Source organism: Zingiber officinale, chromosome 1B (assembly GCF_018446385.1).
Source record: "Zingiber officinale cultivar Zhangliang chromosome 1B, Zo_v1.1, whole genome shotgun sequence".
Taxonomy (NCBI): Eukaryota; Viridiplantae; Streptophyta; class Magnoliopsida; order Zingiberales; family Zingiberaceae; genus Zingiber; species Zingiber officinale.
In genome coordinates, this window is record NC_055986.1 from 2362664 (window position 1) to 2386811 (window position 24148).

Consider the following 24148-nt stretch of genomic DNA (forward strand, 5'->3'; position numbering starts at 1 on the left):
TGGATCATCATTATGGAAGCAGTGATTGTCTTTGTAAGATCTAATATAACAATTATGTTTATATCAATCAGAAGTATTAATTTTCTTAGCTGAGTATTGTGAGGCTAAATCTAAAAAGTCTAATTTTTGAAAGTCTTTGAAGTTCTTTGAACTAGAAGTCATACATGGTTGTGGTCTCAATGTCTTAAGCTCTGATATCAAATTTTTGGAGTTTTTAGGTTTTATGGTTTTGGTTTAAAGAGAGGGGTTTTGGGGTTTTTTATGACTTTGATTTGAAGAGAGAATGTTGAATTTTTGGGTTTTGGGGTTTGAAATTTTTAGAAGAGCTAGGCCAAGTGAAAGGATGTATGGTCTGGTCATAGTGTTTAGTTTCTTCCAATGAGCCTCACCTATAAAGGAAATAATATCTGAACAACAACCCGACTACTTTCAAATCTTAAGCTACATGTTTGTCATCCTTACTTAGCTAGCACATGTCTTATACGGTCATTATACTGTTCATATAGTTACCATTCACAGCAGAGTTACTTTGATAAGGACTAAGAAAGGTGTAAAACACTAGAATCAAGAAGAAGACAAAGATGACCTAGAAAAAGACTTATGTTGTCATATAAAACTTATATATTCAAACTTTTTGGTAAAGTACATACATAAAATAATACAGAAAAAAACTTACAATAGGAAATTACCAAAAAAAGGAAATTACAGAAAGAAATACTTAGGAAACTAGAAAGAACACTTGTTCACTTATAAACACTCACTTGCATAAAGAGTTTTGGATAGTATTTATAGGAGAACCTTGTTGGTGGTAGTTGCATGAAGGGTTGTTGAGTGGAAGATGAGGTGGTTGTTGCAAAAAGAGGTTAAGTGGGGAGGAAAGTAGGTTGAGCGGGGATTAAGAACATCTGTCAGTTATTGGTGTCAAGTAGTGTTTTGATTCGTCACGGCTTACCATTTGTGATTGTGATGACATAAGTGTTTACGTCTTTTGGTTATATGTGATGTTACTATGCACGTCTTTAGTTATGACTCCATCATGTTATCAAAATTATGTTCACTCATATAATCGAGTGACAGGGTTCGGGAACTAGTGACTCAGGTGAGCTAGTGAGTCTAGCCAAATAGATGTTAGCTGCTCCCAATGAGATAGTCACTTATTTGATAATCTATTATTCAGTTGGCACAAGACTTTATGTTGGATAGAAAAATGGAAAGGAAAAAAAAATATTATTCTCGTATCTTTAGGCCAATATACTTTTTCCATATAAGTTTCACCTGCTAAATTATTATCATGAGGATTATCCCATGATATTCTAATTTTTTAAAATAAAGAGCATTCCTTCATTTCATATTATTTTATTTTATTTTATTCCGGCTAACATAGGAAACTAGCCGTTGCCAGTTGCGATGACTCCAACCCTCAACGTTCGAATTTCCGTAGAGCCACCATTTTCTCTCGCTTGATAACCCTTCTTCTTCCCCCTCCTCTCCGATCCCCCCACTGCGCCCGATAGAGTAATGGCGGCGGCTGCAAAGATATCTCGAGCCGTCATACGCCGACCCTCGGGATTCTCCAAGCTCTCCACTACTCGCCGAAGACTCTCGTCGAAGTCCCCGGCAAAAGATAAACGGGCGAAGCGTATCGAATTGTCCCGAAAACTCGATTCATTTTTCACTCCGGAGAAGAAGAAGAAGAGTTCCGAGACGTCAAAGAAGGGGAGATTGAAAACAGTAGGCAGTGATTCGGAGGACAAGGGTTTGACGGGGAGTTCGAAAGTGAACGCTTTGAGGCGATCGATGCTGGAGGAGGCGATGAACAGCCTGCCAGCGCACGGGGCAGGGCGCGTCATGTACATGGTGAAGACCTTCGAGAGGCTTCAGTCGGTTGTCATGATGGCAGAGTATGTAGATGGAGAGGAAACGAGAAAAGTGAAGAATTGGGCACTGCCTGGATTGGAGTGTCGTCCCGAGGCCAAGTTGAGTGATTTTTCCCCTTCGCCTGTTTCATGTTCGGCAGAATGTCTAGCTGAAGAAGGAACTTTGACTGAGCATTCGTCTGTGAAGAACAAGGATAGAAGGTTTGTAGAATGTTGATAAACCTAATCCCAACATTTCTCTCCCCGAATATTATGCTAGATTACTGATAATTTTGAGAGGTTGAGCTATCAAAATATGGCTGCCTAATATCGACCAATTGATTAGATTTAGAAGTGCAAAAGGAAGAAGAAAAAGGAATCCAGATTGCTCGATTTACTTTTATATTATCTAACAGTCTTGTTCTTGCAGATTCAGCAGCGGAAGCAATGAATCTTGTAAAGTCCAAAGGAACGACCAAAATGTATGAAGATACAAGTTATATCCCTAGTTATTTATAAACTTTTTTTGATCTTCCAGTGTTCCTTGAAAATAGTTCTATTTCTCATAGTGTAAATCTTTACATTACAGAGCAAAGTCCCATCAAAAAGAAGGAATGACAGACTTAAAGCTAAAAGCCCACTGCCTTTCAAATTGAGTGCAAAGGTACAATGTTTGATTTTGTTTCGATATTCTATCAATAATGGTCTATAGAATAGAAAGAGTAACTGCTCTCCTAAGTAAAATGGAATGAAAGTTTGACTCTAAAAATGAGTTCCTCGACAAATGAATGCTTGTTTATCACCATATTGTGGGAGACAACAAAATGCATGTCAGGGAAATAATACCAGACTGTGGTCCTATTAAACAAACTGACATATTTATACACAAACATCAGAAAGAAAGTTTAGAGTAAATGAAAAGGAGGCATGGTAGATACTTCATTTAAGGTAAATTGCTCATGCTCAATGCAAGTTGGCCAAGAAAGTTTCTTGCTCAAGAAGAATAAATCCATAAAAAAAGGAAGAACCTGTAATGAATGGAATGATAATTGAGAAGATTTTTGTTAGGGAAGGGGATTATTGTTAATCCACCCTGATTCACTATGATTATCGTTTATCCATTTATGTAATTATCATTATCATCATGTTATCATCTTTGTAAGGACTCGTGTATTACTATCATAATATATTTATGGGAATAGTATTCTTCCACCACAATTTCTACCGTGAACATGGATATTTTTTTATTGCCATTAATCTCAAGTCTAATGTGCAAAAAACATTAAACTAACTTAATTCTTTGATGTTTACAGAAGTTCTATTTTAAATTATTCGCAAATACAAGAGTACAATTGTAACTATCTTAACTCTACAATCTGTCTCTGTTGGTAGTATTGAAAATAAATATCTCTATGTGACATATGCATGAAGTTTAGCAAATTTGACTGTATAATTCATATATGGTAAAACCATGTATTGTAAATTGCAAAGATCTTTATGGATTAGGCAATTGAATGTTCTGCAATTGTCGAGTAACCATGCAAGCAACATCTGAATGTTTAGGAGCTCCCTGCTTTTGTTTTTCCCACAAAAATTTATTTGAGTTTAGTGTTAAATACTAAAATTGAATTGCTAATTACTTTGGCAGGTTTCCAAGCACATAAGCTTCCTTGAGAAAATCAAACAGGAGAGAGATAGACTGATGAAGGTTACATTATTTTTTATTATAATTTATTTATATTTAAATCTCTTCGGTTTGACTGATAAAGTTAATGTCGTCTTTTTAAATTAAAAAAGAAAAGAAATAAGAAGACTTCCTGAAATACTTGGACCAAGTGTCTTAAAACTTCGTAAGTTGCTACTTGACGTTTTATTCCCCTCCTTTTATATTTCCTTTCATAAAAATTTTATTTGTTTGTATGAAGGAATCAATAAAGGTCGTCAACTATGTTGATCCTTAGAAGAAGATTTGGGAACCCCTTAAAGATTAAACTTACTATTCAAGATACAAATTGCTGGGAATGTGAAACAACACGATTCATCAATTGTTGGAAAGCCATGAAAAATGGCAATTTTCTTGGTGTATGTTCACCAAAAGATTATGCCAATATTATTTTGTTTATCAATTCTTATTTTAATTCAACCAATTGTCAATATATTGTTATAAACAAGCTTAAAACAAGCTTAGAGTGAGTTTCTATGTGAAGTCTTCTTTCTCTCTCTTTCCAAAGAGAAATGTGTTTCTAGTAGAAAAGAAGCAAAATTGCAATAGGTTGAAAATTTCAATCCATTACAACGAAATGTTGAGGAAAAAGATACATTCAAGAAGAGGTATATATATATATATATATATAGACATTTAAATAAATAATTAAAAAAAAAGATTGTTAAGATATGTTAATTTACAAGGAAATAAATTACACGTATATAAGAATAATAAGGAATACAACAAAAAAAAAAGGAGATAACCCTTTCAAAACGATCCTTACGGTTAGATAAATCGAGTCTCTTGGTAACAAAACGTTAGCACTTCTTAGTTTTGGGGTTGATAAATAAATCACGATCATATTTCACATATCGAGATGAGAGAGATTAAATGGCACGTCTGAAACATACTCCAAACTGTCAAAGTAAGTTGCAATTAGCTGAGGGCTGCAAAGTTTTACAGCGGTTCGGAGCAGATTCCTCCAAGCTAATTGCCAAATATTCCAAACAATGATTTCCCACTTCCCACAATATCAGCCTACAAGTATTGTAATTCACCGGGAAGAGCATCCAAAGTAACAATGTCACGGGTAGCGATATCTTGTCGTGGCCCCAGCAAAAGAATAGCGGGAAGCAGGAGGCATATTTGGCATGGCAATCCTACTTTGCACATTAGGATCTTGGTATACTGTTGCTGCTTGGTGGCCAATTGCTTGCTCATAGATCCTCTGTTCAGCATGTGAAATGGTAGCATCTCCATCTCGAATAGGTATAGTGTGGTAGTTGCTTTGTGGCAATGTATGTGTATCTGCCCTTGGAATCGTCTCCGGAACTAACCTATAAACAAGTCTGACAAAGAAATTGATATTGATGAGCCCCAACACGTACCACATAGAACAACTTAGTGAATGCTTAGGTTAATGATTTACTACAAGTCTACAATGCAATTATACTCAAAGGAGTTGTGCAATAGGATAGACCAAAATGGACATTTTGGTACTTTCTAGTTCTGCAATATGAAGAATATGCATTGATATAGTAACAAAATAGGCCAGCCTGTTTTGGTCAACCACCACTAATTAGCCTAGACCTATGATAACATATATGCATATGATTCTTAAAAGGTATTTGGCGAATGACTATCACAGAAAAAAATAAAGTACTTTGCCACCCTGAGAGGTCCAGTATGACAAAGGTAGTAAAGAGGAAATACAAAAACAATTCATCACATTGTGTTTCATGCAAAATAATATAAGATGCTCATATTGTTGTTCAGTTAGGTAAAAGAATTTGACATTAGGTATAGGAATAAATTCGCAACTGAAATATTTCTAGGAGAGTAACAAACTCCTAAAATTGTAACTATACATTAATTGTAGCTTTGAGCTCTCTTCTCTTCATAAATACTGAATGAATTTACCAATAATACTAAAGAATAAACAAAGGTCATATTAAAGAAGTTGATTTGCATATAATGTTATGCTAAGTTAATTGAGTTTAGATAGATATGGAAAGAGAGTTAGCAAATGTTCTAAACCAAATAAAACCAAAAAACTGAATATATATATATATATATATATATAATCAATAACAAAATGAGCAGTTAGTCAAAGCATCTAATGAAAAAAAAAACTAGATATACATAAACATATTGATCTTGAAATGGACAGCATATTAAAGAAGTGATAGGAAGGAGTTAGCAATTGCATACCGTTCACCTTGAGCAGGATTTTCAAAATAGTAAGCTCGAGAAGTCTCCACTTGAAATGGATCAACCGCGGGTACAATAGAAGGGGGTTGTAACGAGTTAGCAAGGGGATCGTTAGAATGCGGTTGATGAATATATCTTGACTCCATTAGTGTAACATCTGATAGATGGTTGGACCTAAATGAATCAATAGGTGGCAAATGAGGTGAGCCATGTGGTAGATGATTCAACCTATATGATTCTTTAGGTGGCAAATGAGGTGGGCCATGTGGCAGATGGCTCGACCTATATGGTTCTTCAGGTGGCAAATGAGGTGGGCCACGTGGCAAATAGCTTGACCTATATGGCTCTTCAGGCGGCAAATGTGTTGTTACAAGTGGACGATAACCCAACCTATATTGATCCTCAGGTGGAGGCGGTGTGATATGTGACACATGAGCTGAACTATATGGATCATCAAGAGGCAACTGTGGTGGATAACGACGATCCTCAACATAGTTAATAGGTTGAGGTATCCATGGCCTTGACTCATTTAAAGGGCGAAACAATGACATTAATTTGCGAACCTGCATTATGAGTGACATAATATGAGATGAACAGAAAGTATAGGCACTACTAGTGACATTACTATGCCGCAGCCAAGAGCTTGATGTACCTGTTTTGAGTTAAGCTCAGCAGTAAATTTGCCCTTTGAGTTATAGTTTTCTTGAATAGCATGTTTAAATGTAGTCTCTGGAAGTGGTGGGCAATCCAGATGAACCTTGAATTTCACCTATGTCAAAGAATAAGAAAGGAAGCAATAGGTATGTATGTATATGCCAAAGAATAAGCAAGGGAGCAATAAGAATATACTGATTAGATAGATGGTGAAGTATCAAACTGAGTAGTTCCAAAAGAGATCATAAAGCTTAGCTGATAACATTGTGATGCTTAGCTATATCACATGAACATGGCTTCTTGACTACGAGGTCAGACCTGGATATGTGATTTCCACATCCTTCACAATGTCCAGGATCCATAGGTTGCTAATCATTTTTTAGCAATACGAACTTGGACTATCTAACAGGCAAATGTGAACAAACAATGTAGGCAACAATGCAAGTGAAAAACTACAATAACTATCAATATGGATCCGAACACAATTAAGAACTGCACTATGACTGAAGGAATAATCAATTCAACTACGAATAAAATTAAAAAGTTAGTGTATCTTGATAGTGAATACTTTTACTGATTGCTAAAGTGATTGCATCTCAGGAACAAGTCAGCTGAACAGACAAATCATTCATTTTCCTTAAGGTTACTATTAATTCTGTCCAATATAGGGTAATGCAGAAGCAAAAGAAGCATTCAAGATTGTTTACAGACAACAAATAGAAATTTTAAAATTTGGCCCTTTTTAGCCTTTTATGGATCTGGGCAGTTATTAACTGTCACCTATTTCTTCATTTCACAAGTCTTTGCTCTCATCTCTCTTTCCACTGAAAATATTCATCCTTACCTGGATTCAAAATCACAAAATGATGGTGACAGAACACAAATCATTCACAAGTTAACCAGATGGCGATGTGTCAAAATCAGCACATGGATGGGAATCAGACCAAGTTGATGTGAGATTGTAATCCAAATTGTAAGTCCAATGGACTAAGGAAGGCAATCAATCTCGATGTCATTCTTGCTAATGCCAGTGTTAGTTCACCTCCCATCATCTCATCCTAATCTCATAATTGCCCCCACGGGTTGGCATAATTGGTTCATGCAAGGGTGTTGGTGCCAATAGGCCTAGGATTCCAACGAGTGCAGAATGCCTCATTGATTGCCTCAATCCCTCCTTGCATGCGCTGCTGTTGTTGGGAGAAACCCCTCATGATTTGCCTCCCTTCTAGACAATTGGGACCATCTGGCAGGGCCACCGAGGTGACGATTTCACCTTTTTGCTATTAATCCTAATCTCATAATTAGTTGACACTCATGTACCTTTACAGTATTGACCAAAATCTCATGGACATTCCATGCTAGTTGACATGGGCAAAACTTCTCGTTCTGCCACACATAAAATAGCTTGATGTAACAGTATGACTGAGGCCAGACTTTCCCCCTAGGCACACCTATTTTCCTTTTCCAGCATCAAATCATGAGGTGAGCCTTGTCTCCACAAAATCTCATTTTCCTTCTACATCAAAACAAACACAAGACAAGCTTTCCATTGTCAAATCAAACAAAGGAAGCCTTTCCTCTATGGAATCAAATTGTTTTCATTCCCCATAGTAAAATTAAACACAAGGTGAGTCTACTGTCGTCAAATCAATTGTGAGATGACATCAAACAACAAGGCGAGTTTTCAGCATCGAATCTAAGACAACGCAAGCACTCCCTCCATAGAATTGCAAGTGTTTACCTTCTCCAGCAAACCTTACGGATCTTTCCCCTTCTCCACTCTTACCACTTCTTTTCCCACGATTCCGCACATTCACCAGCACCGGCACCGGCATCTAGCATACTCAGTATTTGTGTTCCAGCTAAGGACCAAAACTCCAGCTCAGGAAGAGATTTCAGAATCATTTTCTGATGTCATACGCTGCTTTCCATTAGTTTCAAATTGTCATGTTCATCATGGACTATGCAGTTTGCAAAGAGATGTGATAGGAGGTAGGAGAAGGAACAACTGGATAAAGGCTGACAAATCTTCACCTCCCCAAGTAACTTTTTTGGGTCTTGCCTCAATCAAAATGGTCACTCTTATTAAGGAATTAAGCATATACATGTATAATAGGTGGTATATGCCAGTAGCAGATTACTTAACTGGATAATATTCTTTGTTGGATATCTATCTATGTATGTAAGTCTTTTAGTTTTTTCATCAATATATAATAGTGATATTTTCTAGCACACATGCTTTATGCAGTGGGTTGATTGTCTATCGCCGGAGAACACCTCTTAGAACCATGATTATATTGAATACATTCTGAACTAACATGTACTGGTCATATGAATGACTAACAATATTGCTCACACAGGATGCAATTTTTTTTTTCATCTTTTGCACCGCCAACATACAGAAGAAAACAAACAGAAGTATGATTGTCATATGATGAATCTAATAAGCTAAATGACATCATAGCAGAAGTTTGGGATTTTAGTATATCAGACACTAATCCATTGTTTCAAGCTCCTAATTTTGCAATCTATCTTTTTTTTTTTTGCACCATTATACATCAAGAAATATAATGTGAATGATTAAAAATGTATAAGAAGCAAACGTGCTCATTTCCCAGCGAATATATTTTAAGAAGCTAGAGAATCGAAAAAAAATTTGGAAGTAAACAGATCAAAAATCTCATAGCAACATCAGTTACCTGGGCGGGGAAGGCACCTCTGAAGGCATTCCGTGACAGATCCATCCCACCCTGGCAGGAAGCCTTGTAAACCCCATATAGAAGCTTCAGATCAAAATCATATAGGAATAACTTGGCGCCTGGCTTGATCTTCTCGACGGTATCTTTCCTTCCTCTGGGAAGCCCAAATACGTGGAGACGGAAGCACTCGGGCTTCGTCTTCCCGCTGCACATGAAGATGAATCCAGCGCTCTTCTCTGATGTTGTGGCAGGCTCCTTTCCCTTCCCACTGTCCGCAGCCTTGCGGCTGTTGGCAGCAGAAGCCACTGCTACGCCCACATGCAGGGTTGTCGGCTTACTCTCCTTAGTTTGTAGCTCATTCTTTCTATCCTTCTTGATCTTCTTTAACGGGGTCAGGGATGGAGTCGTTTTTTCCTTCCCACTGTCAGCCGCACTGCTCGTGTTGGCTGCAGAGGTCGTTGCTTCGTCAGCAGGCTGGGTTTTGGGCTCGCTCTCCTCCGACTGCTCCTCATTCTCTTTTACCTTCTTATTTGAATGATCCAGGGAATTCGCTCCCTGCTGCTTCTGCTTCTGCTTCTTCTTCTTCTTCATCTTGAATTTTTTCGGCTTCACCATCTGATACAAAGCAAAATCAGCAGAATGGAATAGGAAACTACAATCGACCGAAGAGGGGACGGAACGGTCTACTGGAGAGAGAATGCGACTCGAACCTCTTGAAGCCCCGGCGGCCGGTGTTGAAAGATAGGATCGAAGAGGAAATGGTGAGACAAAACCCTAACTGGACTCACTGCAGCAACAGATTATATAACCGATATCGCACGCTGCGCAACGGCTGAGATCAACAGGGTACGCTGTGTCGTAGAGCAGATGAATGCCACGCGTGCAGACGATGGCCATCGGGCATCTGTGTCTTCTCGATTCTTGACTATAGATTTTTTTTTCTTGTCCTTTTCAAAAGGGTTAAAACAGCGAAAGGAAATGAAAAGTAAATAATTTTTCTTTTACAACATAAATTAAAGCTGATAAATCATCTGGAAAATGATGGCTTGGTGTTTTACATAACAAGGCAAAATTTCACATAATTTGTTAAATTAAAATGCAAGATTGAATGCTGCCTTATTGCAAACTGCGAATGAAGTAAATCTACTTCAAATGAATTTGTCTGCAACTTCACTAGCTTTAACATCTGCAACAGATATCTTTATACATCTAGTGGAATTCAAGCATGGATTTTTACAGTAGACTGAGTTCATCTTAGATCCTTATATTAAACCCTGAACGAAGAATCACAGATATCAAATCCTAACAGACTTTATCTTACAACAATTGATTCAAACACCCAAATGAATGCTTCTTCCTTAAGCGGCACGAGCTACGGCGTTGCGCCCATCCGCCGCATCATCCCGCCTGATCCTTATCCGCCCCAGACTCATCGACCTCGGCACGGTCACCGTCAGCACTCCGTCCTCGTACTTCGCTACGATGCCCTCGACGTCGACCGTTTCCGGCAACCGAAACTTCCTTATGAACTCTGGTCTATGTTCGTCGTCGTCGTCGTCGATGACCGCCCGCTCGGTCCTGATGATCATGTACTTGGAGTCCTCCACCTCCACTCTGATATCCTCCTTTCTCAACCCTGCAAACTGAAAAAAAACTCAACTCTTTCATCGTTATTGAGAGAAATAAGAGGAAGAGTTGAATTAGGACCTGCGAGTTGTGCAGTGAAGAGGTGTGAGTCCTGCGTCTCATCCCATCGGATATAGTTTTGTCGGAGGACGGCGGCGGAGCGTTGCGAGAAGAGGGAATAAGAAGCAGGGAAGAAGGGCCATCGAGATGACCGGAGCGGATAGTAGTAGTAAGCTTCCATGAACCACGATTGCTGGAAAGTGAATGATTGGAACGGAAGAAGTAGAAGAAGAAGAACAGAGCAGCCTCTTTGAATTGATTAATTTGGGTAGTTGTGAGGTTCTTTTTTTTTGTGTAGCTTTACCAAATATTTAGTTGAATTTAATTAATATCGCCGTCATGGGTAATCCAAATGATGCATTGAATCTGTTGTTGCGTATCGAATCTTAGCCGCAAAAATGGAATCTAACTGAATAATTTATGAATGGGGCAGCAGGGAGATATTTTCCCTGCAGCAACGGTGCGGATGACTTGAATTTATTGTTTAAATTCGATCGAAAACCACAATGTAGTGTATGCACTAGCTTCATCTGAGGATGCCTGATGCACACTTCTGATATCGATGGAGACTCCCCGTGAAGTCGGTGAACAACCCGTCTACCCCAATTGTCTTGATCCAGTACTCGTACTCCTCATAAGGATCTTGATGGAAATCAAAGTGCAGGAAAGAGTTCTCATTTCTGTATGTATATGGATGCACCTACAAGCATCGCACAGCAAAAGATTTGTCATTCTTATTTATATTCAAAACTTTTCGACAGTAAAAATGTAGAAATCATGATTACCTGAAGATTATGTGCGTGAGCTCTATAGACGAGATCAGAGGGTGCAGTTAAATAGTTGTTTAGTGGAGGAACAATTGTGTCTTTCCAGGGCCCAATGCCAACTACGTAGTCTCTAATATATTCAAAGTAGCTATCTGAAGTAATTTCCCAGAATGACTGCAACAGAGGTAGAAACATTAGCAGCTCGTATCAAAAATATGAGACAAATACGATTGCAATACTGCAGAAATTATTAAACCTGATTTGTGTCTTGTGTTGGCATGCTGAAATCACCAATCAGCAATATTTTGGGAGAATCCATCTTGTTTGAAATGTATATTAGAGAAGTCGGAGCAAAAGACTGTATGAACACTGGTTTTTTCAGCCATTTAGCAGACATGTATGCACCTCCATATCCATACTTCTGAAGCAACTCGATGAACTTGTCCTCGAACCTCTCCCCGTTGGGCCATTTGACCTGTGAAAAGGCAAGTCGATGAGACAAGGTAACTGTAGTTTGACGATACTGAAGTCAACCAAGACAGATATCATCACTCACTCACATGCTGATTTATAAAGACTGGATTTTTTATCTCTGGGTAAATCCCAACAACTCTGTTGGCATCGAGTGCAATGGCGATGTACTCCTCAAATGTGATGATTGAGAACTTGCCTAGTTAAAACATTGCAATGTCGGTTTTGTGTCAAAATTAAAGGCGAGTGGAAAGCAAATTAATGGAGCTCGGAATTAGTGTACCATTGTATTGTTGATCTCGGAATGGGTACCTCTGCCTTACCCTGAGGGATTTAAGTTCATCGAGTGTGAAATCCACTGGAAATGAAGCAACAAAAAATGGAATTTAGAGCTAGTAATGGTTTTTCATGGAAGAAATGCAGGATAAATACTCGCCTACAAAAAATCCAGTCACATTGAATCCTTGAACTTGGTAGGTTCTCTTGCGATCAGAAAACTCAGTGTGATTGCCAATATCGGTAGTATCGTCGAGTGTTACATCATGAAAGCATATCAATTCGCCATCTTTAGTTGCGAGGATATCAGTTTCTATGAAGTCAGCACCTTCTTCAATAGCTCTCTGCGAGGAAAGGTAAAGCATGAAATTAAGCAACAGTTAACTAATTGCAGTACTGTATCTTGTTTGATCAATGAATATTACTTTATAAGCATCCGTTGTTTCTTCGGGAATCTCTCCATTCGAACCTCGATGGGCAATATTATAAGGCCTCGATGTTTGCAATGGCTGTTTGTGTTTGTGTTCTTTGCTTGGCAGTGGGTAGAGCACCCTCCCACGAGTCCCCTCGAGCAAGGACGATAGAATCAAACAAGTAGCCCCTACAAAATATGGTCAATTATCGAAGATAATTGATGTAATAAATCTCTTTAATTAAGAATGTTAATCAACATCGTATCTTGACATGCAAATTCATAAGCTTCATTAAAACACATCCATTTCAAAAGATAAAATGAAGAAGAAGAGATCTCACAAAAGGGATTCATGGTCTGTTTTCCTGTGTCGATCGATCGTTTGCAAACTACAAACTGGACTACGCTGAAGAATGAAGATTAGAGATGCTCCATGGATTTTAACAACTGACCATATATAGAATATTCGGAGGATAATAGGAGATTATTGGATTATTTTAAGGTCAGATTGAATCATCATTTTAAAATGACAAATTTTATACTTACGGTTGAAAAAAGATTAATTAATAGCGCTGGAACAATTTATACTTAGATTTATCAAATGGAACTGAGGAAGGAAGGGTATTGTTATTTGTTTATTCAGTCTTATTTAAATTTTTAGGTATCGAGAAGATTGATGTAATTAATTTTTCGGTGCATGAACAATTTCCTACCAATTAAGTAATTTTAATGGACATCCTTTGGTATTTTTCAAAAGAATTTTGTAAGTTTGATTTTTTTAAACTTTTAATAATAATATTATAGTGATTTAATTGTTTAATTTATATTTGGGAATTCTTTGACTATCTTTTTTCGCTAGTGTTGACCTCTGACTAACTTAAAAGTATAGCAATTTTTTTTTGCTAACGACTTGAATGATTTGAATAATAAATAATAATATTTATAAGAATAATTTGGAAGTTTGAAGTCAACGAAATAATTTTTAAAGTCATCCTAATTTAATTATTTATTAAAAAATAATTATTACAACCTCATGGAAATGGTGTTTTTAAAACCGAACAAAAACCACTTATTTATGGTTTAAAGTCAAAAAATTACTAATTTAAATTGAAATATTAAAGAATATCCTATAAGCATTGACTATTTGAATCTTAATAAAAAAGGAACAAATAATAATAATAATGATCCTGTCCGAACCGAGAATCAGTGGACGCTGGGCACGTGGCGCTTCCTGCTAGATCCTCAAATGCTCCGGTGAACCTGCAACGAAACCGAGCCGGGAGGGGTGTCCCGGCGACGGCCCTCCGACGCTCAAGTCAGGCGAGGAATAACAAAAAGGTGGCTTCAAGATGAAGATTTTTCATACCTCCAGTGGAGAAATGGAAGCCTTATATAGATCTCTCAAAGAAGCCTGGACGTGCCAATCAAAGCAACCACCTGCCTTTGACCATGCCCAGGTATGGGTCTGTTAGAAGGGCCATGTCTAAATATGGATCTGTCAGGGAGACGTCCATGAGACCATACTGCTACTGTATCAGCCTCTACATGATGTGACGGCAAGATCGTGCGATCTTGTGTACGGCCTAATCATTAGACATGCTTCGGCTGACATCTCATATCCTGAGTCGAGCGCATAGGCCGCTCGACCCCCTTTATACCCCCGCCCTTATTTTGGCCGAACGGACAACCCCCTCGGCCCTTGGCCCCTGCCGATCGGACTCCCGCTCGGCCCTTCGGTCTTCCTGCCTGGGCGTCGGAAACATGAGCCCATGGATGGGTTTATCTATAGCTCCGTTCGGACCTACCCATCCGCTCGGCTCGGCCATCCACCGCACAGCCTTTCATCGGTTCTCAGGCTGAGACCCTTCAGGAAGTGGGTCCCCCCTTCTTACTGTCGGATCACTTGCCTTCCCTTCAAGTCTAGTCGAAGGAGGCAGCGAGTCCGACTGACTGGACTATATGTATTCGAGCGGGCTGTCGCCTCCTTTCCGTAGCTTATATTCTTTCTTTAGCCGTTCGGCCCTTATGCCGGATTTAGCCGCTCGGCTCTTCGTTTCGGATGCCTCGCTCAAAGTGGATGTTGGCTTGTCTAAATCTTCTCGAAAATCATACAAATCCCTTCCATTAAGTTGCAGCATGCGCGGTATGACGCGCATTAATTGTGCCTAGTGGCAAGACGCCACGTGGCTCTTCTCGCGTGGCGTCGATGCTTAATACGATGGGACGCGATTGCTTTGAAATAGACGGTCGGATGACGGCCTCGTCCTTCGTGACCTGCATCCGACGGCGGAGGCTATCCAGCCTCGGCAGTATAAGGCCCTCGTCTCCTTCCTCCGCCGCATGCTTGCTTGCGCGCTGCCCCCTGCTTCGTCCTGTTGCTGCGGCCTTCGGCGACCCAGTGTCTGTTCTTAAGCGGCGATCACCTCCTCGGTGATTTTTCCCCCCGTTTCCTTCCCCGTGAGTCTTCTGCCTTCACTTAATAGGTCTTCCCTGCTCATTTCGCTCCTTTCGTTTCCCTTCCTTTGATTTCTTTCTGAGATGGCGAGTTCCTCCGAACCCGCTGTTAACATTTCGGGCCCCTGGTACCTGACCATGGAGAGCCGATTCGATGAGGAGCATGCCCAGCGCCTTGTTCGGACATACGGGCTTCCTGATGACCACGAAATAATTATAGTTGGCCCGACCGACCGTCCAAATGACCCGCCGATTGGCTCAATTTGTTTCTTTTTAGACCAATTCCAGGGCGGCCTTAGATTTCCTACCCATCCATTTATTCTGGAGGTTTGTAATTACTTCCGCATCCCGCTCGGCCAGCTTGTGCCGAATTCCTTTAGGTTGCTGAGCGGGATGGTCGTCCTCTTTAAGTTGCACAGTATTCCTCTTGACCCTAAGATATTCCATTTCTTCTTCTACCCCAAACAATCCGAGCCGGGCACTTTTATCTTCCAAAGTAGAATAGGCTTTAAATTTTTTGATAACATGCCGACCTCCAACAAACACTGGAAGGAGTTTTTCTTCTTCATCCGACTTCCCGATCGGCCAGCCTTCCGCACCCAATGGCAGACCGCCGTGCCGACCCAGCCGGAGCTTGGCAAGTTCAGAAGTAATCCAGCCTATCTTCATGCGGCGAACTGGTTGTCCGGCCAGCGATACAAGATCGACCAGTTGCTCTTGAAGGGGGTGCTATATATTTTCGGATTATCTCCCGTTCGGGCGAATCTCCCCTTCCGCATGAGTAAGGACTCTTTACTCTCTTAGTCTTTTTTGTCTAACTGATTTTAATTTCTTTCACTGCAGCTGATGTCATGTGGCGATCCAAGGCTACCGCTCACTTGAAATTGAAGTCTGTAGAAATTGAAGCGGCCACCAAAAAGGAGCTCGCCGAGCGGGGTTTAATCCCTAGCCGCCCGGCAGATGCAGGAGAGGGAGGGGCACAGTCCGCTCCTGAAACAGAAGCTGCCTCATCCGCTTCAGCGGAGGTTGAGGCGGAAATTGATCCTGTTTCCTCGGCTCCCGCCGAGCTGGGCGTTCCCCAGGTTGGAGATCCACCTTTGGAGGTTCGGCGGAAACGTCGAAGAGACCCCCGCCTTCCGTCAGCCCAAGAGGGGGAACCACAGGCGCCGATCGGCGTAACTTCGCCCGACCGCACGCCATCCCGGATCGGGACCCCTATGGCTTCGCCTGCCGCACAGTCTTCTGGCTCTCCTCCCCGACCTCGCCGCCGCTTACGTCGGATGGGCGAAACTTCCACCATAGGGGAGTCCTCGCATCAGGCGGCCGCGACTGAAGAAGCGCCGTCCGGCCACCCTACCATCAAGACTACCCTCCGATTCCCATCGGAGGAATATTTACTGTCTGCCGATCGGCCATCGAGCCCCGTTCACGAAATAACCCTGACTGGTCCGCTCGCCAAACTCTTCGAGGACGCCCAGATTCAGGTGGCCCTTATGACGCCCAAGCAGCTCGGCGATAACAATATGCAGCAGGCCACTCAGGTAAACCCCTCTTCATTCCCGTGTCATGCTATTGTTTGATTCCTGACATTATTATTTCCCTTACAGCGCTGGGCTGAGCAAATTGCCACTAGCCATCGGCTAGCCGAGTTGGAGGGCCTTCTGGAAAAACTCCAAGTGTCGGAAGGTCCCACGGCCGAGCGGGAGAAACAAGCTCTTGAGGCCGAACAGAAGAAGGCTGCCGACCTGGCTGCTGAGGTAGCTCGGCTAGAGGACTTGGTGAAGAAGCGTGACAAAGATGTGAAGCGCGCCGGTAGCCGGAAGAGGCAGGCGATCGCTGACCTGGACAGAATGAAAGTAGATGTCCATGCGCTAAATCAGCGAACTAAGGATCTGGAGGCCCAGCTGAACGCCGAACGGGAGGTCCGTTCGGCTGAATGCTCAAAGGCTGAAGCAAACTTGAAGGCCCTCCAAGATTCCTTAACTGCTTCCCGGGCGTTGCTCAAAAAATATAAGGAGGGAGAGCCGAGTCGCCTAGCTGTAGCGTGCCAAGAATACATCCACTCAGAGCGATTTGGTGAAAAGTTTGGTGGCAACATCTCCTCAACCTTCCTCGAGGCGGTCAAGGTCACCACGGCGTACTTCAAGAAGGGGGGGCATCTTCCTGCTGACCTGAGCATTCCCCCTCCCGAACTGGCGGCCATGATCGACGACATCCCGGACACCTTTTTTAATTTTGAGGATCCGGAGTGATGTGGGTTATTTCAAGCATTTTTTGTACTTCCTCCGCTCGGCGGATGTGAGATTTTTGTACGTGTCGTTCGGCATAATTTTTCTTCTAATGAAACGATGCCCCTTTTCCTGTCTTCCTACTCATTGTCCATAATATTCTTCTGTTTGCTTAACATTAATGCTTGTAAAATTTTCGCCAGTCGTGCTCTTAAACTTTCTCCTTCACGCGTCCGATCGGCTTGGCACATTGCATAAAGTGCGAGTGAGCAGACCTACTCGTTCTGCACGTATCCTGCTTGCGTGAAGTCAACAAACGCCGAGTGTCGAAGGACCAACCCCCCTCCGGGCCTGAATGCTTTAATATTTATAGTTTCCGCAATTTCTTACTCCGATATTCGTTCTTCCGCTTGGTATATTTATAGCCAATCGGAGCGGCTCTCGATTTTTAACGACGGTGCTCGTCGGCTTTCCGCTCGGATTATTTATAGACGCCGACCCGTCTCTCGATTTTTAACGACGGGGCTCGTCGGCGCGGATATTTATAGCCAGTCGGCTCGGCTCTCGATTTTTAACGACGGAGCTCGTCGGCGCGGATATTTATAGCCGGTCGGCGCGGCTCTCGATTTTTAACGACGGTGCTCGTCGGCTTTCCGCTCGGATTATTTATAGACGCCGGCCCGTCTCTTTAACGACGGGGCTCTCGGCGCGGATATTTATAGCCTGTCGGCTCTCAATTTTTAACGACGGTGCTCGCCGGCTCGAGACGGTCGGCGCGGCTCTCGATTTTAACGACGGTGCTCGTCGGCTTTCCGCCGGATTATTTATAGACGCCCGCCCGCTCTCGATTTTATGGCGCGGATATTTATAGCCGGCGGCTCTCGATTTTTAACGACGGTGCTCGGCGCGGATATTTATAGCAGGTCGGGCTCTCGATTTTAACGACGGTGCTCGTCGGCTTTCCGCTCGGATTATTTATAGACGCCGCCCGCTCTCGATTTTTAACGACGGGCTCGCGGATATTTATAGCCGATCGGCGGGCTCGATTTTTAACGACGGTGCTCGCCGGCCCGGATATTTAACGCCGACCCGCTCTCGATTTTTAACGACGGTGCTTGTCGGTCGATTTTAACGACGGTGCTCGCCGGCTTTCCGCTCGGATTTGGTCGGCGCCGCTCTCGATTTTTAACGACGGGCCTGGCGCGGATATTTATAGCCGGCGCGGCTCTCGATTTTAACGACGGTGCTCGTGTGCGGATATTTATAGCCGGGCGGCGCTAGATTTTAACGACGGTGCTCGTCGGCTTTCCGCCCGGATTATTTATAGCGCCGCTCTCGATTTTTAACGACGGGCTCGTCGGCGCGGATATTTATAGCCGGCTGGCGCGGCTCTCGATTTAGCCGGCGGATATTTATAGCCGGTCGGGCTCTCGATTTTAACGACGGTGCTCGTCGCTCGGATTATTTATAGACGCCCGCTCTCGATTTTTAACGACGGGCTCTTCGGCGCCCGATCGGTGCGACTCTCGATTTTAACGACGGTGCTCGTCGGCTCATTATTTATAGACGCCGGCCCGTCTCGATTTTTAACGACGGTGCGTCGGCGCGGATATTTATAGCCCGGCTCTCCGGTTTAATGTCTGGGCTAGACGGCTTTAGGGCTAACTCCTTACCAGGTCGAGCGACCTTGGCCTTCCGTCTCGCAGAGGATACCCTGTGCTATCATCCTTCTACTTCCTGCATCGCAAGTGCCTAGGCGACCGAGGAGCATATACAGTTACATTTAGCGCACCTTTCACCCAATGCGAAGAACGTATTCCTGGCCAAACGGCTCAGGGTCTGCTTCGTCGAGCATTTTTGCTAAGATAATTTACCGCCGTTCGAACGGTACAGGGCCTTCGACCCACGATAACGTCTCATTTTCGCCCTTTTGACTCTTCATTTATGCATTTCAAGCATTCAGTCGAAAAATGAAGTACACCGAGTGATTTACAGTGATACACCTTTCATCCCGCCCGGTAAGGCTGGAGGTGGTTCGCGCTCCACGGTCTATCTAGCTGCCGACCGTCCTTGTCTTCCAAATAATACGCGCCCGAGCGGAGCTTTTCGATGACTCTGAAGGGACCGGCCCATGGAGCTTCAAGCTTGCCGACGTCGCCGACCGGCTTGACTTTCTTCCAGACAAGATCGCCGACCTGGAATGATCTGGGAATGACGCGCTGGTTGTAAGTTTGCTTCATCCGCTGGCGGTATGCCATCAGTCGAACGGCTGCCTTCGCCCTCTCCTCTTCTACCAAGTCCAGCTCCATGTTTCTTCGTTCGGCGTTGTCATCATCGTAGCTCTGGATCCGGATTGAATCAACGCCGACTTCGACTGGAATGACGGCCTCACCGCCATATACCAAATGGAACGGTGTGACTCCTGTCCCTTCTTTTGGCGTCGTTCGGATGGCCCACAAGACGCTCGACACTTCATCTGGCCAACTTCCCCCTAAATGGTCAAGCCGAGCACGCAGAATACGGAGAATTTCCCTGTTGGCGACTTCAGCCTGACCGTTGCTCTGGGGATAGGCCACAGACGTGAAATGTTGCTCAATGCCGTAGCTCCTGCACCACTCTTCTAACATTTTCCCTGTGAACTGCCGCCCGTTGTCGGACACTAGTCGGCGGGGGATGCCGAACCGACAAATGATGTGTTGCCAGATGAATTTTTTAACCATTTGTTCAGTAATCTTTGCGAGTGGCTCGGCCTCCACCCACTTGGAGAAGTAGTCTACCGCCACTAGTAAGAATTTCCTCTGCCCGGTCGCCATCGGAAATGGACCCACAATATCCATTCCCCATTGATCAAACGGACATGAGATGGTTGATGCCTTCATCTCCTCTGCCGGTCGGTGGATGAAGTTATGATACTTCTGGCATGAAAGGCATGTAGATACTGTCCGAGCGGCATCTGTTTGTAAGGTTGGCCAAAAGTATCCGGCCAAGAGGATCTTCTTGGCCAACGAGCGCCCGCCCGGATGTCCCCCGCATGATCCTTGATGTACTTCCTGGAGGATGTAAGCTGAGTCTTCCGAGCTTACACATTTCAGCAAAGGACGCGAAAAAGCTTTCTTGTAAAGCTGATCTCCGATGAGTGTAAACCGACCGGCTCTTCTTCTGAGGAGCCGGGCTGCATATTCCTCAGATGGTGTGGTGCCCGAACGGAGGAATTCTATAATAGGTGTCCTCCAGTCACTTGGAAACGTGAGGCCTTGCATCCGGTCGACATGCGCTACCAGCAGTATTTTTTCAATTGGTTGCTGAAGGGCGACTGGCGTTATCGAGCTCGCGAGCTTGGCTAACTCATCGGCCGCCTGGTTCTCCGTTCGGGGAATCTTCTGAATAAGCACCTCTCGGAAAGCAGCTTTGAGTTTTTCAAAGGCCTCAGCGTAGAGTTTGAGCCGAACACAGTTGATTTCAAAGGTGCCGGAGAGCTGCTGAGCGGCCAACTGTGAATCCGAATAAAGTGTCACCCGACCGGCTCCCACATGCCGTGCTGCCTGCAGTCCGGCTATCAGGGTCTCATACTCTGCCTCATTGTTAGTAACTTTGTAATCCAGCCGGACGGATAGGTGCGTCTTTTCTTCCTGAGGTGAGAGTAGTACTATTCCGATCCCACTTCCGAGCCGAGTGGAGGATCCATCCACATATATTCTCCACATAGCTTCCGGCTCAGGCCTTTGCACTTCGGTCACAAAATCAGCCAAGGATTGGGCTTTAATCGCCGAGCAGGTCTGATATTGGATGTCAAACTCGCTTAATTCTGTCGTCCACTTGATGAGCCGTCCGGATGCTTCTGGATTCAACAGCACTCTTCCGAGTGGACTGTTCGTCCGGACAATGATGGTGTGAGCCAAGAAATACAGTCGAAGGCGACGAGCGGCTAGAACCAAAGCAAAGGCCAACTTCTCGAGCTCGGTGTAACGAGACTCAGCGTCTTTTAAAATGTGGCTCAGAAAGTACACCGGCTGCTCTTCGCCGTTCGCCCTCACAAGTGCTGAGTCTACAGCATGCTCAGTTGACGATAGATACATATAAAGTGACTCACCCCCGCTCAGCTTGGCCAGCACAGGCAGAGAATTTAGATATGTTTTCAACTCTTCAAATGCTCGGTCACACTCTTCATCCCACTGGAACTTAGTAGTCTTGCGCAGGATCTTGAAGAATGGCAGGCTCCGGTCGGCGGTTTTGAAGATGAATCTGGACAATGCAGTTATCCGACCGGTCAACCGTTGTACCTCCCTTATGTTTCTAGGAGGAAGCATGTTTTGCAGAGCTTTCACCTTGCTGGGGTTGGCTTCAATTCCCCGCTCGGTCACTATATATCCCAAGAAATGCCCTCCTTTTGCTCCGAACAGGCACTTCTGGGGATTCAGCTTGACTCCATATCTGCGCAGCGTTCGGAAGGTTTCTTCCATGTCCTTGCAGAGATCTACCGCTCGGACGGATTTAATAAGAATATCGTCTACATAAACTTCCAGATTCCGCCCGATCTGCTCCCGGAATACTTTGTTCATCAAGCGTTGATAGGTGGCCCCGACATTCTTCAATCCGAACGGCATCACTTTGTAGCAATAAGTGCCGTCGGCCGTCACGAAGCTTACTTTTTCTTGATCTTCCCGGGCGAGCGGCACTTGATGATATCCTTGGTAGGCGTCAAGCATGCAGATTAATTCGCAGCCGGCCGTAGAGTCCACCAGCTGATCTATCCGGGGCAGAGGATAAAAATCCTTGGGACATGCTTTGTTCAAGTCCCGAAAGTCGATGCAAACTCTCCACTTGCCGCCCGGCTTGGAGACCAATACTACGTTGGCCAGCCAGCTCGGGAACTGCACCTCGCGTACGTGGCCGGCCTTCAGAAGTTTTTCTACTTCCGCCCGGATGATGGCATTCTGCTCGGCACTGAAATCTCTTTTTCTCTGCTTTATCGGCCGAGCGTCCGGTCGGACATGTAACTCATGCTGCGCTATGCTCGGCGAAATTCCGGGCAATTCATGTGTCGACCAGACGAAGACATCGTGATTTCGTTGGAGGCATTGGATCAGCTTCTCCTTCGGTTCTTCCTCCAGATCCGAGGCGATAAAAGTCGTGGCCTCCGATCGGGTTGGATGGATCTGAACTTCCTCCTTTTCATCATAAATTAAAGCAGGAGGTTTCTCGGTTATGACGTGTACCTCGATTCGAGGCGCCTTCCGAGCGGAGCAAGCTTCTGCCCGAATCATCTCTATATAGCACCGCCGAGATGCTAGCTGATCTCCAGGCACTTCTCCTACTTGGTCCTCCACCGGGAACTTTATCTTCTGGTGGAAAGTTGAGACAACCGCTCGGAATTCGCCGAGCGCCGGTCGTCCCAAAATGACGTTGTAGGATGACGGAGAGTCGACCACCACGAAGTTTATTGTCCTGGTCCTCCTGAGCGGCTCTTCTCCCAACGAGGTGGCTAGCCGGATCTGTCCAATGCCCGTAAACCCGTAGAGCGGGTCGTCATGGGCAGAGCTCGGCTCGATCAATTTGCAACCGATCGAACGCCTTCTTGAATATGATGTTGACCGAGCTCCCGTGTCAATAAATATGCGGTGAATGGTGTAATTTGCTATTACCGCTTTAATGAGCACGTCATGGGGCACTTCTACTCCTTCTAAATCTCCGGGCCCGAAAATTTCCGGTCCACTTGCCCGCTCTTGGCTATAGCCGATCGCGTGGATCTGCATCTGCCGAACGCCCGCCTTTCTGGCTCGGTTGGAGTCTCCTCCGGTGAATACCGATCTCGCCCCGGAAGTATTGCTCCTGTTTTCCTCCTCCCGAGCGGACGGCCGGGACCGTTCTCTGGACGCCCGGCGATTCTCCCGCCTTGGGGATCGATGCCGATCGGGCGTCTGGTGATGTCGCCTCTGTGCGGATCCGGTCACTTCATAGGTCCCTTGTCTTCTGTCGATGGGAGGAGACCGTTCGGCTCTCCTGGGAATGGGATTAGTCACAAAGGGAAGACTTGACAATCCCTCGTGTTGTGCGATCCGTCTGGTGGAAGGAGCAGAACTTCCACTTGGCCGAGCGGCAGCCACCTCTTGTACATGTGATCCGCGTGGGGATCGAATTGTCACCCTCGGTCCTCTAGGTGGTCGCCGAGCGGCGGTCGCTTCCGCCTACCGACAGTGCACGCCGGCTAGAGTTTCCTTTTTCCGGCTTGCGCTTCTTCCACGTTTATGTATTCGTTGGCCCGATGCAACATGTGATCATAATCTCGGGGCGGCTTTCGGATGAGCGACCGGAAGAAGTCACCATCTACCAGGCCTTGTGTGAAGGCGTTCATCATCGTCTCCGATGTGGCCGTTGGGATGTCCATTGCCACTTGGTTGAATCGTTGGATGTAAGCCCGAAGCGATTCCTTTGGATCTTGCTTGATGGCGAACAGGCTAACACTTGTCTTCTGATAACGCCGACTGCTAGCAAAGTGGTGGAGGAAGGCCGTTCGGAAATCCTTGAAGCTTGTGATAGATCCGTCCGGCAACCTCCGGAACCACCGTTGAGCCGATCCCGAGAGTGTGGTAAGAAAGACGCGGCATTTCACTCCATCGGTGTATTGATGGAGCGTGGCCGTGTTATCAAACTTACCCAGATGATCATCCGGGTCCGTTGTTCCGTTGTACTCGCCGATCGTCGGAGGCACGTAGTGCTTGGGCAGAGGGT

The 24148-nt window shown here is 44.2% G+C and overlaps 4 protein-coding genes across 7 annotated transcripts; 1 reads left to right on the forward strand and 3 right to left on the reverse strand.

Annotated features, from left to right (window-relative positions):
- The first annotated feature begins 254 nt into the window (after positions 1-254).
- On the forward strand, positions 255-4043 carry LOC122046702. 4 transcript variants are annotated; one of them, XM_042607530.1, is made up of 6 exons: positions 256-2078; positions 2287-2338; positions 2446-2520; positions 3505-3564; positions 3654-3706; positions 3782-4043. In XM_042607530.1, the coding sequence occupies exons 1-5, from the start codon at positions 1519-1521 to the stop codon at positions 3675-3677; spliced, it is 771 nt and encodes a 256-aa protein (XP_042463464.1). In that variant the 5' UTR covers positions 256-1518; the 3' UTR covers positions 3678-3706; positions 3782-4043. The 4 variants fall into 4 exon arrangements, 3 of the variants coding, with proteins under 3 accessions (XP_042463464.1, XP_042463473.1, XP_042463455.1); XM_042607539.1 differs by having other exon boundaries at positions 3659-3706; XR_006130361.1 differs by having other exon boundaries at positions 255-2078; positions 3505-3706.
- A 347-nt stretch (positions 4044-4390) lies between these two features.
- Positions 4391-9950, reverse strand: LOC122046693. Its single transcript, XM_042607506.1, has 5 exons — positions 9836-9950; positions 9126-9740; positions 6425-6541; positions 5773-6335; positions 4391-4910 (listed from the first exon to the last, which is right to left on the reverse strand). The coding sequence occupies exons 2-5, from the start codon at positions 9738-9740 to the stop codon at positions 4646-4648; spliced, it is 1560 nt and encodes a 519-aa protein (XP_042463440.1). The 5' UTR covers positions 9836-9950; the 3' UTR covers positions 4391-4645.
- A 322-nt stretch (positions 9951-10272) lies between these two features.
- LOC122046721 (15.4 kDa class V heat shock protein-like) lies at positions 10273-11101 on the reverse strand. Its single transcript, XM_042607549.1, has 2 exons — positions 10833-11101; positions 10273-10761 (listed from the first exon to the last, which is right to left on the reverse strand). Exons 1-2 carry the CDS (start codon positions 10990-10992, stop codon positions 10484-10486), a joined length of 438 nt encoding a protein of 145 aa, XP_042463483.1. The 5' UTR covers positions 10993-11101; the 3' UTR covers positions 10273-10483.
- A 236-nt stretch (positions 11102-11337) lies between these two features.
- Positions 11338-13091, reverse strand: LOC121992906 (glycerophosphodiester phosphodiesterase GDPD5-like). The gene is made up of 8 exons (XM_042547540.1): positions 13079-13091; positions 12751-12926; positions 12486-12669; positions 12333-12407; positions 12139-12248; positions 11835-12053; positions 11597-11752; positions 11338-11511 (listed from the first exon to the last, which is right to left on the reverse strand). The coding sequence occupies exons 1-8, from the start codon at positions 13089-13091 to the stop codon at positions 11338-11340; spliced, it is 1107 nt and encodes a 368-aa protein (XP_042403474.1).
- Between the last annotated feature and the right edge of the window lie 11057 nt (positions 13092-24148).